Below are 19,674 nucleotides of genomic sequence, written 5' to 3'. Positions count from 1 at the left end.
ACAAAAGTTGTCTTTTCATCGTTCTTGTAACCATAAACAACACCTACAGCTATTGATAAATCAATAATACATTTGGCATTGTCAATGTACGCTGGATAATAAGAGAAATGATTACCTCATTGGTTCCATGAAGGAAGTTATTTAAGGCCTGGGGATCACTGAATGGAAAATAGAACAGGGTTAAATATAAAATATAATATAATATATAATATAATATAATCTTAGAAGAGGACTGGCTGATTAAACATGCTATCTCAGAGTATCAAACTCATTTCATTTCTATATCAGCAACCAAAGTCCTTTTTTTGTTGCAGAGAAATCTTGTCAGCAGCACTCACCACAAAACATCAAGTAGACACGTCCCGTCTTCATTCTCCATGTCAACTGAAGGAGAGGAGGAGGAGAAGGTCACATCACATAGTTCTCTCTCTCGTTCTAGATGCATCTTCGGCACCTGGTGACATTGAGATGCTTTGAAGTAGCCACAGCATCGGAGCACACTTCATCATTCGGTAGAAAAATCATACTTAGAAGAAGAAGTGGTTGCTGAGAAAACTTTATCCAATATCAAAAGATAGATTTTATTGTACATTATGGAGGGAGGGGGGGGGGGGGCAGGCTGGGTAGTTACTACAATGGATAATGTGATAGTGACACGTTACCTGCAGGAACATCCGAACAGGTGGCGGAACTGGTGGCTTTGACAGAATCATGTAAAACAGCTAATATCTACACACACTCGATGTAGGCTTTCGGCCTTACCCAGGATTTTTTTGCGGAAATAACGAAAAAACAGAGGATTCGTGACATCACTGGGAGTTCCTGTGAAGAACGGACCAGAGGTGAGGGCTCTACTGAATGCTCTCCAGTTACCTGGACAAGTTGCCATTTTTTGAAAATGAAAACACACGGGGAAAATCTTTACAGACGAGAGTAAAAGTAATGATCTGTCTGACAGAGATGCCAAGAGAACACCTCTGTCACCTAAACTGGTTCGGAGATACACCTTGGATACGTTGCAACACATTATAGACATGTAAAGCTACCAAGGCACAAGGTGAGACCCAGATGCAGACACAGGAGGCAGATGGTTGGAGTCTTATAATGTTTATTCATCCAAAAGGAGTAGGCAAGAGAATGGTCGTGGACAGGCAAAAAGGTCCAAACCAGATCAGAGTCCAGGAGGTACAGAGTGGCAGACAGGCTCGTGGTCAAGGCAGGCAGAATGGTCAGGCAGGCGGGTACAGAGTCCAGAAACAGGCAAGGGTCAAAACCGGGAGGACTAGAAAAAGGAGAATGCAAAAAAGCAGGAGAACCGGGAAAACCGCTGGTTGACTTGTAAACATACAAGACGAACTGGCACAGAGAGACAGGAAACACAGGGATAAATACACTGGTACAGAGAGACAGGAAACACAGGGATAAATACACTGGTACAGAGAGACAGGAAACACAGGGATAAATACACTGGCACAGAGAGACAGGAAACACAGGGACAAATACACTGGGACAGAGAGACAGGAAACCCAGGGATAAATACACTGGCACAGAGAGACAGGAAACCCAGGGATAAATACACTGGCACAGAGAGACAGGAAACCCAGGGATAAATACACTGATACAGAGAGACAGGAAACACAGGGATAAATACACTGGCACAGAGAGACAGGAAACCCAGGGATAAATACACTGGCACAGAGAGACAGGAAACACAGGGATAAATACACTGGCACAGAGAGACAGGAAACACAGGGATAAATACACTGATACAGAGAGACAGGAAACACAGGGATAAATACACTGGTACAGAGAGACAGGAAACACAGGGATAAATACACTGGCACAGAGAGACAGGAAACACAGGGATAAATACACTGGCACAGAGAGACAGGAAACACAGGGATAAATACACTGGTACAGAGAGACAGGAAACACAGGGATAAATACACTGGCACAGAGAGACAGAAAACACAGGGATAAATACACTGGCACAGAGAGACAGGAAACACAGGGATAAATACACTGGCACAGAGAGACAGGAAACCCAGGGATAAATACACTGGGACAGAGAGACAGGAAACAAAGGGATAAATACACTGGGGATAATAAGAGACACCTGGAGGGGGGTGGAGACAATCACAGGGACAGGTGAAACTGATCAGGGCGTGTCAAAAACAGTGTACCAAAAGATGAAGTGTAGGAATGGATGATTGCAAGGTGCAAACTCAATCAAGAAGGTGTGTGAAAATACAACCGGAGACATGTAGCGCCAAATGCACTCTTACCCTACGTGGTGAACAGATCCACAATTTGGGACACATGGACAAGATAGTTTATTGTTTTGTGGGCAAATGGTGGAATCCTGGTGTGCGGAAAAGAGACTGAGGCTGTCGTGGCGAATTGCAACGTTTGTGTGGAAAACACCACCAAGGGACGAGTGAAAGTACAGACACGACGAGCGTCACCAGGACCCATCAGACATCTACAGCTTGATTATATCACGCTGCCCAAATGTAAAGGACATGAAGACGTGCTGGTCGTTTGTTGATAGTTTCTCACGATGGGTTAAAGCCTACCCTACTAAGAAAGGAACTGCACAACACACAGCTAAAATTCTGATTCCAGAAATCATTCCCAGATGGGGATTTCCGGAACAATTAGATCCCGAACAAGGCACTCATTTTCACAGGAAAAGTGTGTCAGGAGGTAGCTCGTCTTCTGAACATAGACAACTACACTGCCCTTTACCATCCTAAATCGAGTGGACAGGCACAAATAGAGTGGTGAAAGAGAGACTTCAAAGGGATAGCATGGCCGGATGCATTGCCTACGGTGTTATGTAGTATACGGGCAACACATAACAAAACCACAGGGTTGAGTCTGTTTGAGGTCGACCCATGTCACTACCAGGCACGTTAGATTTGAGAAAAGCAGATATACATTTTATGAGTGACACAATGCTTAACCTCTCTGGGATATGTGGGACGCTAGCATCCCACCGGCCAACATCCAATGCAGAGCGCCAAATTCAAATAAATGACTATAAAAATTTTACTTTCATGAAATCGCACATACAATACACCAAATTAAAGCTACACTTGTTGTGAATCCAGCCAACATGTCAGATTTCAAAATGGCTTTACGGCGAAAGCAAACAATGCTATTATCTGAGGACAGCACCCCAGTAAACAAACAGACGATCCTATTTCAACCCTCCAGGCGCGACACAAAACGCAGAAATAAAGATATAATTCATGCCTTACCTTTGACGAGCTTCTTCTGTTGGCACTCCAATATGTCCCTTAAACATCACAAATGGTCCTTTTGTTCGATTAACTCCGTCGATATATATCCAAAATGTCAATTTATTTGGCGAGTTTGATCCAGAAAAACGATCCAGAAAAACACCGGTTCCAACTTACGCAACGTGACTACAAAATATCTCATATGTTACCTGTAAGCTTTGTCCAAACATTTCAAACTACTTTTGTAATACAACTTTAGGTATTTTTTGACGCAAATAATCGATCAAATTTAAGACGGGATGATCTGTGTTTAATATCGGAGGGGAAAAAAAAGTGTAGCTAGCTGTCAGGTCACGCGCCTCTAACAAAGAGTACACTTCCCTCGAGCCTCAAGTGCAGTCGCCCTCGAGCCTCATTCTGAACAGTGTTACTTCTTCATTACACAAAGGAAAAACCTCAACCAATTTCTAAAGACTGATGACATCCAGTGGAAGTGATAGGAACTGCAAGAAACTGCAAGAGATTTCCTTAGAAATCTGGATTCCCAATGAAAAGAGTGACCACAAAAACAAATTCGAAATGGTTTGTCCTCGGGGTTTCGACTGCCAAATAAGTTCTGTTATACTAACAGACATCATTCAAACAGTTTTAGAAACTTCAGAGTGTTTTCTATCCAAATATACTAATAATATGCATATCTTAGTTTCTGGGCCTGAGTAGCAGGCAGTTTACTATGAACACGCTTTTCATCCGGACGTGAAAATAGTGCCCCCTATCCCAGAGAAGTTAACTATTGAATAGAACTTTCTAATGCAGTAAGTTAAATCATAGACAGACAAGTAAAGGAGGGCGTGGGGAATAACTCCCGAGGGGGGTATGATGTAGTACCAGGAGAGTGGGTGATGGTAGAAAAAATATGTAACAGAGACATTAGGGCCAAAATGGGAAGATCCTTATCAAGTTTTGCTCATTAACGAGGTCAGCAGGGAAAGTTCAGGGAAAATCACAATGGATACATGTCACTCATTGCAAGGTTGTCCATTTTGATGACAAAACGGAACCTGGAGAATAAAGAACTGATTGATTAGCAGTCGGGGGGGGGGGGGGGGTCGGGGGGTCAATCTCAAGTGAAGACGCATTGTAAGATGATCAGAACCTGATAAGCTTCTATGTTGTACACCGCAGTCGTCATTTTAGGGATATCTATACTCCTGGTTAAAAGTTTTAGAACACCTACTCATTCAAGGGTTTTTCTTTATTTTTACCATTTTCTACGTTGTAGAATAATAGTGAAGGCATCACCACTATGAAATAACACATATGGAATCATGTAGCAACCAAAAAAGTGTTAAACAAATCAAAATATATTTTATATTTTATATTCTTCAAATAGCCACCCTTTGCCTTGATGACAGCTTTGCACACTCTTGGCATTCTCTCAACCAGCTTCACCTGGAATGCTTTTCCAACAGTCTTGAAGGAGTTCCCACATATGCTGAGCACTTGTTGGCTGCTTTTCCTTCCCTCTGCTGTCCGACTCATCCCAAAACATCTCAATTTGGTTGAGGTCGGGGGAATGTGGAAGCCAAGTCATCTAATGTAGCACTCCTTGGTCAAATAGCCCTTACAAATTCTGGAGATGTGTTGGGTCATTGTCCTGTTGAAAAACAAATGATAGTCTCACTAAGCCCAAACCAGATGGGATGGCGTAACACTCCAGAATGCTGTGGTAGCCATGCTGGTTAAGTGTGCCTTGATTTCTAAATAAATCACAGACAGTGTCACCAGCAAAGCAGCCCAACACCATAACAACACCTCCTCCATGCTTCATGGTGGGAAATACACATGCAGAGATCATCCGTTCACCCACACCACATCTCATAAAGACACGGCAGTTGGAACCAAAAATCTCAAATTTGGACTACAGACCAAAGGACAAATTTCCATCGGTCTAATGTCCATTGCTCGTGTTTATTGGCCGAAGCAAGTCGCTTCTTCTTATTGGTGTCCTTTAGTAGTGGTTTCTTTGCAGCAATTAGACCACGAAGACCTGATTCACGCAGTCTCCTCTGAACAGTTGATGTTGAGATGTTTGTGTTTGTTACTTGAACTCTGTGAAGCATTTATTTGGGCTGAAATTTCTGAGGCTGGTAACTCTAATGAACATGTCCTCACCAGAGGTAACTCTGGGTCTTCCATTCCTGTGGCGGTCCTCGTGAGAGCCAGTTTCATCATAGCTCTTGATGGTTTTTGCGACTGCACTTGAAGTAACTTTCAAAGTTCTTAAAATGTTCCGCATTGACTGATCTTCATGTCTTAAAGTAATGATGGACTGTCGTTTCTCTTTGCTTATTTGAGCTGTTCTTGCCATAATATGGACTAGGGGTCATGGCTATCTTCTGTATACCCCCCCCCCCCCCCCCTACCTTGTCACAACACAACTGATTATCTCAAATGCATTAAGAGGAAAAAAATTCCACAAATTAAATTTTAACAAGACACACCTGTTAATTGAAATGCATTCCAGGTGAAGCTGGTTGAGAGAATGCCAAGAGTGTGCAAAGCTGTCATCAAGGCAAAGGGTGGCTATTTGAAGAATCTCAAATATAAACTATATTTAGAATTGTTTGACACTTTTTGTTGGTTACTACATGATTCCATATGTGTTATTTCATAGTTTTGAAGTCTTCACTATTATTCTAAAATGTAGAAAATATTTAAAAAAAATATAGAAAAACTCTGGAATGAGAAGGTGTGTCCAAACTTTTGACTGGTACTGTATAAATCTGGTGTGAAGGGCACCCCATACCCTTCCTCCTTCAGTGGTCTAACAGAGTGTGAGACATACTATATTTGTGTTGTGAAGGGCACCCCATAGCCTTCCTCCTTCAGTGGTCTAACAGAGTGTGAGACATACTATATTTGTGTTGTGAAGGGCACCCCATAGCCTTCCTCCTTCAGTGGTCTAACAGAGTGTGAGACATACTATATTTGTGGTGTGAAGGGCACGGATGGACGCAGACCTACTTTATATGCTGGAGGCCCCATACAGAGGTGTCACGCTGAGTTCTCCTGGGGGGCCTCATGGGAACCTCTGCCTTGGGGTTTGACGATTCAGAAGCTCCAGAGGCTCCAGGAGATTAGGGGGTTGGCAGCAAAGCGGTGTCCAGTTGAGGAGGCAGGACAGTGGGGCAGGTCCTCGGTCTGACGGGGCATCACTGGTTCTCACAACGGAGCGGACTAAGGCAGTGCAGGTCCTAAGGGCACAACATGGCCACGTTGAGAGGTTGTTTAAGGTTACTACCAAAGTCTTACAGCACCAGTCTCCTGCTTTAGACCCATGTCTGTTAACTACAACAGTCCGGGCTTTGTCCTCTCCTGACTTCTCTCGTAATTAATCTGCAATTTGGTTACTGTATTCTAAAGAAATGACAACAACCAAATATATTATGTGTGGCATCCAAAACATTTATTTTTATTTTTTATTTAACCTTTAATTAACTAGGCAAGTCAGTTAAGAATAAATTCTTATTTACATTGACGACCTACCCCGGCCAAACCCGGACGACTCAGTGCCAATTGTGCGCCGCCCTATGGGACTCCCAATTACGGCTGGTTGTGATACAGCCTGGAATCGAACCAGGGTCTGTAGTGACGCATCTAGCACTGAGATGCAGTGCCTTAGACCGCTGATCTACTCGGTAGCCCCAACACATTGCTGTGTGTATGTGTGATACATTACAGCCAAGTGCAACAGATGTGTAGGGTGATAGCAGACATGAATGGGTTTCCATTAGGCCATATCAATGACCTGTAGACACAGTAACCACACAATAACAGACTATATCAATGACCTGTAGACACAGTAACCACACAATAACAGACCATATCAATGACCTGTAGACACAGTAACCACACAATAACAGACCATATCAATGACCTGTAGACACAGTAACCACACAATAACAGACTATATCAATGACCTGTAGACACAGTAACCACACAATAACAGACTATATCAATGACCTGTAGACACAGTAACCACACAATAACAGACTATATCAATGACCTGTAGACACAGTAACCACACAATAACAGACCATATCAATGACCTGTAGAAACAGTAACCACACAATAACAGACCATATCAATGACCTGTAGACACAGTAACCACACAATAACAGACCATATTAATGACCTGTAGACACAGTAACCACACAATAACAGACCATATCAATGACCTGTAGACACAGTAACCACACAATAACAGACCATATCAATGACCCGTAGAAACAGTAACCACACAATAACAGACTATATCAATGACATTTAACATCATCTTTTATGTTGTGGGAAATGGTTCATATGATTCTGCTTATATGTCATGCTCCTATGTTATGGGCTTTAAAATGTAGGTGAGAAAAATAATATCCTATATAAAAACAGATTATTCTGGGCGATTATAGTGGAGATGACGAACCCCCCCCCCCCCCTCCTTAAGCGAGCTGTTTTGAGAAACGAGTGCGAATTAACCCATAACACATTGTAACAACATTAGGCTACTCGTTCCATTTCCTACCCCTCTCGCTCAATTTCCAGGGGAGGTCCCTTAAAATAGACCGACCTCCTCCAACGATCTGTCATATTTTTTTTGTTTTGTTTACAACCACAACACACACACACACCCGCCGCGGTAAAACGTTACCGCAGCGAGCATTGAATTAAAAACGACCGACCTCGAACCATCCCGCACAATTTAAATGTTGCTCTAAATATTTCTTAAATAATATACTGGTGTTTTATCGTTATATTTTGCATAGGCTATACACTGTACATTTGGGAGTGAGAGTTAGATCTCACATCTAAAATAATGTACAGATAGTTGCTATGGATGGTGAGGTGCTGCTGGTGATGCTTATTTCTTTCGAGAGGTGAGAGAGGGGGGGGGGGGGGGCAGCGGAAAACAACAAAGGATGCCGTGTAAATATAGCCACAGACTCCTTCGTCCACAGTCTCCTTCTGCCATTAGAGAAAATTCCCGCAATTCAACTTAGGAAAAAAAAACTCACCCTTTCTTCTTTTGTGGTTTTATTGTCCTGTCAGCAAGGCGGGCCTCTGCGCCATCGATTCTCTCTCAGTGGTCTTTTGAGATGCTAAGAGGAGGGGTGGGACTGGGGTGGGTGCGAAACAAGAGTGAGAGAGAGAGCCGACCAGAACACAAAAGGTAGAAAACAGTAGAAGGCAGCAATGTGGCCCAGCTGCCGCTACGTCCTTCAGTGGTGAAGAAGAGATGTGGCCCAGCTGCCGCTACGTCCTTCAGTGGTGAAGAAGAGATGTGGCCCAGCTGCCGCTACGTCCTTCAGTGGTGAAGAAGAGATGGGAAGGCTGCATGTTCACTCTCTCGCTCTCTCGTGTCGCTCATGTCATCATGCGGACGTTCTACAAACGCTACTTTAAATATCCCCCAGCTCTCTTGGATAATTTTCTCTCATCGCGGAGGTATTTCACTATGCATGTATGAGGACTACGGAAGCCAATGGAAATACCTGTCCTATAAAGATTTGACTTCCCCAGTTAAATAAAGGTTAAATTTAAAAAAAATCGAAATCTTATATACCTATAATTCCGCTAGTGGTCTGATTTCTCATATATTCCGTCCAAACAGTAGCGACGGTCTAAAATCAGATCATGTTGCAGACATTTACAATGAATGATTCGTTTTAAAGGCATCAATGACTTTTGAAACATTTCCAAATGACACATGCAGCGCAATTAAAACATAGCATCATATAGCCACTGACTGACAGACCTTCCCCCATAATAAACCAATCAGCATCAAATAGCCACTGACTGTTAGACCTTCCCCCATAATAAACCAATCAGCATCAAATAGCCACTGACTGACAGACCTTCCCCCATAATAAACCAATCAGCATCAAATAGCCACTGACTGACAGACCTCCCCCCATAATAAACCAATCAGCATCAAATAGCCACTGACTGACAGACCTTCCCCCATAATAAACCAATCAGCATCAAATAGCCACTGACTGACAGACCTTCCCCCATAATAAACCAATCAGCATCAAATAGCCACTGACTGTTAGACCTTCCCCCATAATAAACCAATCAGCATCAAATAGCCACTGACTGTTAGACCTTCCCCCATAATAAACCAATCAGCATCAAATAGACACTGACTGACAGACCTTCCCCCATAATAAACCAATCAGCATCAAATAGCCACTGACTGACAGACCTTCCCCCATAATAAACCAATCAGCATCAAATAGCCACTGACTGACAGACCTTCCCCCATAATAAACCAATCAGCATCAAATAGCCACTGACTGACAGACCTTCCCCCATAATAAACCAATCAGCATCAAATAGCCACTGACTGTTAGACCTTCCCCCATAATAAACCAATCAGCATCAAATAGCCACTGACTGACAGACCTTCCCCCATAATAAACCAATCAGCAGCAAATGTGTGGCCACCAGCTGCATTACGTACTGCAGTGCATCTCCTCCTCATGGACTGCACCAGATTTGCCAGTTCTTGCTGTGAGATGTTACCCCACTCTTCCTCCAAGGCACCTGCAAGTTCCCAGACATTTCTGGGGGGAATGGCCCTAGCTCTCACCCTCCGATCCAACAGGTCCCAGACGTGCTCAATGGGATTGAGATCTGGGCTCTTCGCTGGCCATGGCAGAACACTGACATTCCTGTCTTGCAGGAAATCACACACAGAACGAGCAGTACGTCTGGTGGCATTGTCCTGCTGGAGGGTCATGTCAGCATGTCAGGTACCACATGAGGGAGGAGGATGTCTTCCCTGTAACGCAGTGTTGGGATTGCCTGTAATGACAACAAGCTCAGTCCGATGATGCTGTGACACCGCCCCAGACCATGACGGACCCTCCACCTCCAAATCGATCCCGCTCCAGAGTACAGGCCTCGGTGTAACGCTCATTCCTTCGACGATAAACGCGAATCCGACCTTCACCCCTGGTGAGACAAAACCACGACTCGTCAGTGAAGAGCACTTTTTGCCAGTCCTGTCTGTTCCAGCGACGGTGGGTTTGTGCCCATAGGCAACGTTGTTGCCGGTGATGTCTGGTGAGGACCTGCCTTACAACAGGCCTACAAGCCCCAGTTCAGCCTCTCTCAGCCTATTGTGGACAGTCTGAGCACTGATGGAGGGATTGTGCGTTCCTGGTGTAACTCGGGCAGTTGTTGTTGCCATCCTGTACCTGTCCCGCAGGTGTGATGTTCGGATGTACCGATCCTGTGCAGGTGTTATTACACGTGGTCTGCCACTGCGAGGACGATCAGCTGTCTGTCCTGTCTCCCTGTAGCGCTGTCTTAGGCGTCTCACAGTACGGACATTGCAATTTATTGCCCTGGCCACATCTGCAGTCGTCATGCCTCCTTGCAGCATGCCTAAGGCACGTTCACGCAGATGAGCAGGGACCCTGGGCATCTTTCTTTTGGTGTTTTTCCAGAGTCCGCAGAAAGTCCTCGTTAGTGTCCTAAGTTTTCATAACTGTGATCTTAATTGCTTAGTCTAAGATGTTAGTGTCTTAACGACCGTTCCACAGGTGCATGTTCATTAATTGTTTATGGTTCATTGAACAAGCATGGGAAACAGTGTTTAAACCCTTTATAATGAAGATCTGTGAAGTTATTTGGATTTTTACAAATTATCTTTGAAAAGACAGGCTCCTGAAAAAGGGACGTTTCTTTTTTATTGCCGAGTTTAGTAGGAATTCAAAGAAGGCCACAGTGGACAAGTCATCTCTATGAGTACAGAACAAACATTTAACAGTAACACAAAAAAACAAGAGTATTTCTTGCTGTTTTTATTTTATTTAAGTAAAGACAAAGGACATCTTCATAAAGGGGAAACTATTTTAAATAAACATTTCAAAAAATAAAAACACACTTCACCCCATCCTCCTAGAAAAGTTCTCACTGAGACAACTTATAACTCAACCCTTCTCCGTTCCTATCAAATGCCCGACCCCCCCCCCCCACGACCTCTTCCTTCATAGATTGGTCACGTTCCAGGCAGACTACATTGCAGACGTTGCACTGCATCAACCCAATGTCATTGAATACGCAGTCGTCATCAGATTGCTGTATTTTATGACGTGGTGACATGTTGTGCTATCTGGCGTCTGCAGTGCAGTCAGCCTGGAACTAAGGGCTGTAAGTCTCATTTCCCAGCCTGTTGGGCCTGACGCCGCAGCAGCACGTAAATCTTCTCCTTGATCCAGTCCTTGTTGTACGGCTGGTACGTCTGCGTGTCCGCGCGGTACCTAGGAGGAGAAAGAGAGACGGAGTGTCCCCATTAAAATGTAGCCTTATGAGGCTATAGAAATCCTCAACCCTAGGATGTTTCTTAACAGAAGTGAGGTTGAAACTTCACTTAATGCCTGCAGATCTAACGCTGGTGTTATAGTGAACTAAGACATTATAGGCATGCATAATACCCTTACAACAACTCTTAACGCAAATTAAAATAGCCAGGTTATTAATAAATTAATTTTCAAACCCCCCAAAATTTAAAAAGGTATGGAATTTGATATCATTCAGACAGATTCATTCAGACGAAAGAACAATAACTAGGACTGGGAGACGATCCAGGTTGCCTAGACAGACAAGTTTCACACTTCCTGGAACGTCACCAGGACTTCCTGGAACGTCACCAGGACTTCCTGGAACGTCACCAGGACTTCCTGGAACGTCACCAGGACTTCCTGGAACGTCACCAGGACTTCCTGGAACGTCACCAGGACTTCCTGGAACGTCACCAGGACTTCCTGGAACGTCACCAGGACTTCCTGGAACGTCACCAGGACTTCCTGGAACGTCACCAGAACTTACACCAAGCAGCTGAGGTCAGCCAGGTCATCGATGAAGTCAAACAGTTGACTGATGTCATAGGTGATGGATGGACTGTTTGGGTTCATTCTCTTTAGGTGTTCCTCGTACATCTTACACACACCTGAGAAAAAGAGATTTTCTAGATTAAGCTGGTTGACCATCTAACGGCATTTAAAAAATGTTCCTTCACATTGTTTTTTAGGTCAAGTACTGTCTCACAGACGATGTGGGTTCTATATCCTTCTCTGTCATTTTAGGTGGCCGTCAAATTTACCTTCCATGCACTCGTTGACCGATTCATAATCGGCATACGTCCGTCCCTCTGGCCTCTTGGTGGGCTGGACCAACAGGATCGTGTGAGACTGCAACAACAACACATTATCCCATGTTATTGGTCACATGCTTCCTAAACAAAAACAGGTGGAGACTAACTATCATTCATTTCAAATTGGGATGTTGGGTGATTGTGGAGGACAAGTCATCTGATGCAGAACTCCATCACTCTCCTTCTTGGTCAAATAGCCCTTATACAGCCTGGAGGTGTGTTGGGTAATTGTCCTGTTGAAAAACAAATGATAGTCCCACTAAGCCCAAACCAGATGTGATGGTGTATCGCTGCAGAATGATGTGGTAGCCATGCTGGTTAATTGTGCCTTGATTTCTAAATAAATCACAGACAGTGTCACCAGCAATGCAGCCCGATACCATCACACCTCCTCCTCCATGCTTCACGGTGGGAACCACACATGCGGAGATCATCAGTTCACCTACTCTGCGTCTCACGAAGACACGGCGGTTGGAACCAAAAATATTACATTTGGACTCATCAGACCAAAGGACAGATTTCCACCGGTCTAATGTCCATTGCTCGTGTTTCTGGGCCAAAGCAAGTCTCTTCTTCTTATTGGTGTCCTTTAGTAGTGGTTTCCTTGCAGCAATTCAACCATGAAGGCCTGATTCACCCAGTCTCCTCTGAACAGTTGATGTTGAGATGTGTCTGTTACTTGAACCCTGAAGCATTTATTTGGGCTGCAATCTGAGGTGCAGTTAACTCTAATGAACTTGTCCTCCGCAGCAGAGGTAACTCTGGGTCTTCCTTTCCGGTGGCGGTCCTCAGGAGAGCCAGTTTCATCATAGCACTTGGTGTTTTTTTGCGACTGCACTTGAAGAAACGTTCAAAGTTGAACGCTGGGATCAACCCTACTCCTCAGCCAGAGCTGCCTGAACGCTCTAGATTTACGAACGGACAATTTGACAACGCTCTGGATTTACAAAACTCGAGATGGTCAATTCAAAACACACCCGAAACCGTAAAATGTTTAGCTAACGTTAGTAATTTGTTATGCTAACATGCTAGCAAGAGGTTGCATAGCAACAGCACCAACTTCCGGTAGACAGGCAAAGCGCTAGTACGCTCAACTGAAACAATACCTTTCGTTTACAGTATACTAAAATGAACTAATAGTATAAAGTATTGTAGAATATACTCATCAAGTATGTAGTATAAAGTATGTTAGTATGGGTATTCAAACACAGCTATGGACTGCCAACACTGTTCAGAGGTGCTAAGTTCAGAGGTACTGTCGACAGGCAAACATTTGACAACCCCACCGGGGAAAGCTAGTGAATTTAAACTCAGTATACTCTATATGGAAACAATAAGTAAAATGTATTGATGTTGTTAGAGATGAGTGACAAGAATAGAAACTAGATTAATTGTTGTAATGTGCCCTTGTGCGCGCCAGCCCGTTGGTAGCTCCCGCCAGTCTGTGAACCCGGAAGATCGATAGGTGAATAACTTTCATCTGTTCTAATTATACTGAGAAATAAAATAAAAAACGCAAAAAGCAACAATTTCTAAGATTTTACTGAGTTACAGTTTGTATAAAGGAAATCAGTCAACTGAAGCACATTCATTACTCGGTGCTGTTGTTTGTGTCGAATTGCTTTGCTTTATCTTGGCCAGGTCGCAGTTGTAAATGAGAACTTGTTCTCAACTAGCCTACCTGGTTAAATAAAGGTGAAATACATATAAAATAAATTCTTACGACCCTAATCTATGGATTTCACATAACTGGCAATACAGAAATGCATCCGTTGGTCACAGATACCTTTAAGGTAGGGGCGTGGATCAGAAAACCAGTCAGTGTCTGGTCTGACCATTTGCCTCTTGCAGAGCGACATCTCCTTCACATAGAGTTGATCAGGCTGTTGATTGTGGCCTGTGGAATGTTGTTCCACTCCTCTTCAATGGCTGTGTTTAGATGTTGGATATTGGCGGGAACACGCTGTCGATCCAGAGCATCCCAAACATGCTCAATGGGTGACATGTCTGGTGAGTATGCAGACCATGGAAGAACTGGGACATTTTCAGTTTCCAGGAATTGTGTGCAGATCCTTGCGCCATGGGTATGTGCATTATCATTAGAGGTCGACCGATTATGATTTTTCAACGCCGATACCGATTATTGGAGGACCAAAACAAGCCGATACCGATTAAATCGGCTGATTTTTTAAATTTATTTGTAATAATGACAATTACAACAATACTGAATGAACACTTATTTTAACTTAATATAATACATCAAAATCAATTTAGCCTCAAATAAATAATGAAACATGTTCAATTTGGTTTAAACAATGCAAAAACAGCGTTGGAGAAGAAAGTAAAAGTGCAATATGTGCCATGTAAGAAAGCTAACGTTTAAGTTCCTTGCTCAGAACATATGAAAGCTGGTGGTTCCTTTTAACATGAGTCTTCAATATTCCCAGGTAAGAAGTTTTAGGTTGTAGTTATTATAGGAATATTTCTCTCTATACCATTTGTATTTCATTAACCTATGACTATTGGATGTTCTTATAGGCACTTTAGTATTGCCAGTGTAACAGTATAGCTTCCGTCCCTCTCCTCGCTCCTACCTGGGCTCGAACCAGGAACACATCGACAACAGCCAGCCTCGAAGCATCATTACCCTTGCAGAGCAAGAGGAATAACTACTCCAAGACTCAGAGCGAGTGACGTCTGAAACGCTATTAGCACGCACCCCGCTAACTAGCTAGCCATTTCACATCGGTTACACCAGCCTAATCTCGGGAGTTGATAGGCTTGAAGTCATAAACAGCTCAATGCTTGAAGCACAGCGAAGAGCTGCTGGCAAAACGCACGTAAGTGCTGTTTGATTGAATGCTTATGAGCCTGCTGCTGCCCACCACCGCTCAGTCAGACTGCTCTATCAAATCATAGACTTAATTATAAGATAATAACACACAGAAATACGAGCCGTAGGTCATTAATATGGTCGAATCCGGAAACTATCATCTCGAAAACAAGACGTTTATTCTTTCAGTGAAATACTGAACCGTTCCGTATTTTATCTAACGGGTGGCATCCATAAGTCTAAATATTCATGTTACATTGCACAACCTTCAATGCTATGTCATAATTACGTAAAACTGGCAAATTAGGCAGCCCAAACTGTTGCATATACACTTACTCTGCGTGCAATGAACGCAAGAGAAGTGACACAATTTCACCTGGTTAATATTGCCTGCTAACATGAATTTCCTTTAGATAAATATGCAGGTTTAAAAATATATACTTGTATATTGATTTTAAGAAAGGCATTGATGTTTATGGTTAGGTACCTTTTTCGCGAATGCGCACCACATCGATTATATGCAACACAGGACACGCTAGATAAATGTCAAATATTACTAGTTTAAGTCATTTAGCAGACTTACAAATTGGTGCATTCACCTTATTTATTTATTTTATTTTACCGTTATTTTACCAGGTAAGTTGACTGAGAACACGTTCTCATTTGCAGCAACGACCTGGGGAATAGTTACAGGGGAGGAGGGGGATGAATGAGCCAATTGTAAACTGGGGATTATTAGGTGACCATGATGGTTTGAGGGCCAGATTGGGAATTTAGCCAGGACACCGGGGTTAACACCGCTACTCTTACGATAAGTGCCATGGGATCTTTAATGACCTCAGAGAGTCAGGACACCCGTTTTACGTCCCATCCGAAAGACGGCACCCTACACACAGGGCAGTGTCCCCAATCACTGCCCTGGGGCATTGGGATATTAGACCAGAGGAAAGAGTGCCTCCTACTGGCCCTCCAATACCACTTCCAGCAGCATCTGGTCTCCCATCCAGGGACTGACCAGGACCAACCCTGCTTAGCTTCAGAAGCAAGCCATCAGTGGTATGCAGGGTGGAATGATTATGATATCCAGTGGAACAACCACTTTACCATAGTACATCTAAATCTTTTACGGGGGGGGGGGGTTAGAAGGGTTACTTTATCCTATCCTAGGCATTCCTATCGATTGTTATGAAAACGTGAAATATCATCAACCATGTGTATTTAACTAGTGATTATGATTGATTGATTGTTTTTTATAATATAAGTTTAATGCTAGCTGGCAACTTACCTTGGCTTCTTACTGAATTCGTGTAACAGGCAGTCTCCTCGTGGAGTGCAATGTAAGGCAGGTGGTTAGAGCGTTGGACTAGTTAACTGTAAGGTTGCAAGATTGAATCCCTGAGCTGACAAGGTAAAAATCTGTCGTTCTGCCCCTGAACAAGGCAGTTAACCCACTGTTCCTAGGTTGTCATTGACAATAAGAATGTGTTCTTAACTGACTTGCCTAGTTAAATAAAATAAGTTTATTTTTATTTTTAATATTCGGCCAAATCGGTGTTCAGAAATACAGATTTCCGATTGTTATGAAAACGTGAAATCAGCCCTAATTAATCGGCCATTCCGATTAATCGGTCGACCTCTAGTCTGTAACTCTGTTATTAATAAAGATGGTAACAAACGGCAAATAAAGATTTGTGCAAACTGGGAGTGATACTTTCCTCCCAAAATGATTTCCTAAAGCAGAGAGGTATTGTCTCCGTTATTCCATATCAAGGCTAGATGAGGCTGAATGGCAACACAATGTAACTAATTCCTCTCACTGGTACAAGAATGTTCAGTCGGTTGACTAATCCATCAATGAAAAGATGGATTCAGTTTTATTAAACCTACAAAAAAAATGTACTTTATCAAATAGTCATTGACAGTTAAATAAAATGAACTTAGTCACAGCCTCTCCCCTTTGTTTGCTGAACTGGGGGGAATGGGATGGAGAAATGGTTTCCTATAGGCTGGGTGGGGCTTAACTGGGGGGAATGGGATGGAGAAATGGTTTCCTATAGGCTGGGTGGGGATGGAGAAATGGTTTCCTATAGGCTGGGTGGGGATGGAAAAATGGTTTCCTTTAGGCTGGGTGGGGCTCAACAGGCAGAATGCGTTCCAAAGGGCACCCTATTGCCTACAACTTCTCTCTGTATAATGTACTACTTTTGACCACAGCCTTAAGGGCCTTGGTCAGCATTAGTGCACTATGTATAGGGAATATGGTGCCCTTTGGGACACAGCCCGTCTGTTGATGAAGCCACCTGAAATCAATGGCTGCATACCAATTGTCCATCCCTCTCCTCATGGATATCCAAACATTGGATTGAGCTACTTCAAGCCATTGTTAAATCCCTGAGATGAGAAGAAATATGGCGTAGCGGTCTAAGGCACTGTATCTCAGTGCTAGAGGCGTCACTACAGACACCCTGGTTCAAATCCAGGCTGTATCACAACCGGCCGTGATTGGGAGTCCCATAGGGCGACGCACAATTGGCCCAGCGTCGTCCGGGTTTGGCCGGTGTAGGCCGTCATTGTAAATAAGAATCTGTTCTTAACTGACTTGCCTAGTTAAATACATATTTTTTTTAATGTTTACGTCCACACTTTGGGAGAACGACAATAGATATGCAGCCAATGTTAATGGTCACACACCTTTGAGTCGTTATTTAAAAAAAAATATATATAAAAAGATTTTCTATAAAAGGGCAAATAATAAAGTTGTTGCTGTAGTAAGTAAGACAATGGAGAGTATAGGTTCATTATGGACTTTGAGAAATGGTGGTAAACAGCGCCACCCTCAGGCAGAAAACAGAATGTTCTATTCTCAGCCAGGCTCATCTTTTCAAATACACCATTTATTTATCTCTCCATTTATATTTTGAATGTATTCCAAATTAACCAGATCCCTTTACAGAAAAAGATTGCAGCCAGAGTGCAGTATAACTGCAAATACTGCATCCAAAATACGTTTATTTTTACTGCATTCATTTTGTAGTATAGCTGCAGTTACAGTGCAGTATAATTGGAGATCAACTGCAAATTAATAATTCGGTAATTACTGCGTCCAAAATACCAGTCGACTGCAGTTACTGCACTTTCAAAACTGCTCTCTTGTTTTGTAAGGGTCCCAATAATTTAGGTAGTAAACAACAATCCCTCTCTGGTATATTCTATTGTGAACTGTCTGGGACTCGTTGTTTCTCCTGTTTTAGGTCTACTACTCACAGATACTTGCCTTAAGTCAAAGACTAAATTAACTGCAATACACTGGTCTCAAATATTAGCATAACCTGAATACACAGAACCACGGCGGACCCATTGTAAAATTAGAGGCTTTCACAATATTTAAAAGTGTCCCAGTGGAACATGGTTAGCTCTGTCCACTTCGGCGTAGCTTACGGAGCATTTTTTGAAGTGAGCGCTGGTATTTCAACCGATCAAGTTCTCACCACACCGGCTGCATACATTTCCTTCGGACGGTTAAATGACACGACTCAACATCGCCATCTGCCGGCCTTTGGACTAACACTAACTTTGAGTAACGAGTAGAACTGTATATTACTTTGAAGATCAATAAAATGCTTTAATTTCAGTAAATTAATATTTCTAGACGACCTCAGTTAAAGTTATGAGCTGGATCATCCTGCAACACAGGACCAAAAGCCAGGTATCTGTTTGCTACCATCCCCCATTGATACAATTATTGTTGTCACTAACTAAACGTTAGTACTGGAACTAGCGTAACTCGGAATTTAACACAGACATGTCAATGAACACGCAGACTACAACAAGATTAATGAAGATTAATACAACGCCATATAATATGTCAGACTGGTTTATGACCAAGACGTTTAAAAACAACTCACTAAACTAACATTCGCAAGCTAGCTAACGCGCTAGTTAGCATCCGTTGATTGACATGCACGCAACATTTCAAAAAGGTTAGCTAGCAATCCACTCTTTTTTTTTTTTACTCTGGAAAACCACTTGAACACAAATTTAGACATGCTATTTTAAAACAAACAAAAACTAACCATGTTTTGGATAATTCCTTCACCGCGGTCTTGGCGTAAGTAAGGTATCTTGTTCTACTCGATATCAGCGTCTCGTCACTAGTTACCACACCCACAAAGTCATAAACCCCGCCTATTTAATAAATGTATGTTCTTAAAATGGTATTTAAAACCTAACCTTAACCACACGGCTAACCTTATGTCTAACTCTAGCCTTAAATTAAGACCAAAAATCAAATTATTTTTGTTTTTATACATTTTTAAGATATAGCCAATTTTGACTTTGTGGCTGTGCTATCTAGGAAACCGTCTCGGCCAAGAAAGTAC

The 19,674-nt window shown here is 42.8% G+C and overlaps 2 protein-coding genes across 4 annotated transcripts in view; both read right to left on the bottom strand.

Annotated features, from left to right (window-relative positions):
- Nucleotides 1–9,030, bottom strand: part of si:ch211-168d23.3 (BRD4-interacting chromatin-remodeling complex-associated protein) — a 38,638-nt gene extending 29,608 nt beyond the window's left edge. For 2 of the 3 annotated variants that reach the window (XM_055865612.1, XM_055865613.1), the window contains exons 1-4: nt 8,315–9,030; nt 6,273–6,502; nt 339–454; nt 116–158 (exon numbers count right to left, since the gene is read on the bottom strand). In XM_055865612.1, the coding sequence (XP_055721587.1) occupies nt 116–158; nt 339–454; nt 6,273–6,293 (180 nt within the window). In that variant the 5' untranslated portion in view covers nt 6,294–6,502; nt 8,315–9,030. The remainder of the gene's footprint in view (nt 1–115; nt 159–338; nt 455–6,272; nt 6,503–8,314) is intronic. The other variant, XM_055865614.1, reaches the window with a different exon arrangement.
- Nucleotides 9,031–11,095: 2,065 nt separating this feature from the next.
- Nucleotides 11,096–19,460, bottom strand: LOC129813287 (enhancer of rudimentary homolog). The gene is made up of 4 exons (XM_055865610.1): nt 19,369–19,460; nt 12,412–12,499; nt 12,138–12,258; nt 11,096–11,569 (listed from the first exon to the last, which is right to left on the bottom strand). Exons 1-4 carry the CDS (start codon nt 19,369–19,371, stop codon nt 11,467–11,469), a joined length of 315 nt encoding a protein of 104 aa, XP_055721585.1. The 5' UTR covers nt 19,372–19,460; the 3' UTR covers nt 11,096–11,466.
- Nucleotides 19,461–19,674: the final 214 nt, after the last annotated feature.

Source organism: Salvelinus fontinalis, chromosome 16, assembly GCF_029448725.1.
Source record: "Salvelinus fontinalis isolate EN_2023a chromosome 16, ASM2944872v1, whole genome shotgun sequence".
Lineage (NCBI taxonomy): Eukaryota > Metazoa > Chordata > Actinopteri > Salmoniformes > Salmonidae > Salvelinus > Salvelinus fontinalis.
Note: the sequence above shows the minus strand (reverse complement) of the source record. Positions and strands in the feature narration are given on the sequence as shown.

Excerpts from the sequence above, each read along its gene's own strand:
- LOC129813287 (XM_055865610.1), bottom strand. Across the intron at positions 12,259-12,411 it reads GGTCAACGAGTGCATGGAAG|GTGTGTGTAAGATGTACGAG; the intron begins GTAAATTTGACG and ends TCTTTTTCTCAG. Across the intron at positions 11,570-12,137 it reads GCTGACCTCAGCTGCTTGGT|GTACCGCGCGGACACGCAGA; the intron begins GTAAGTTCTGGT and ends TTCTCCTCCTAG.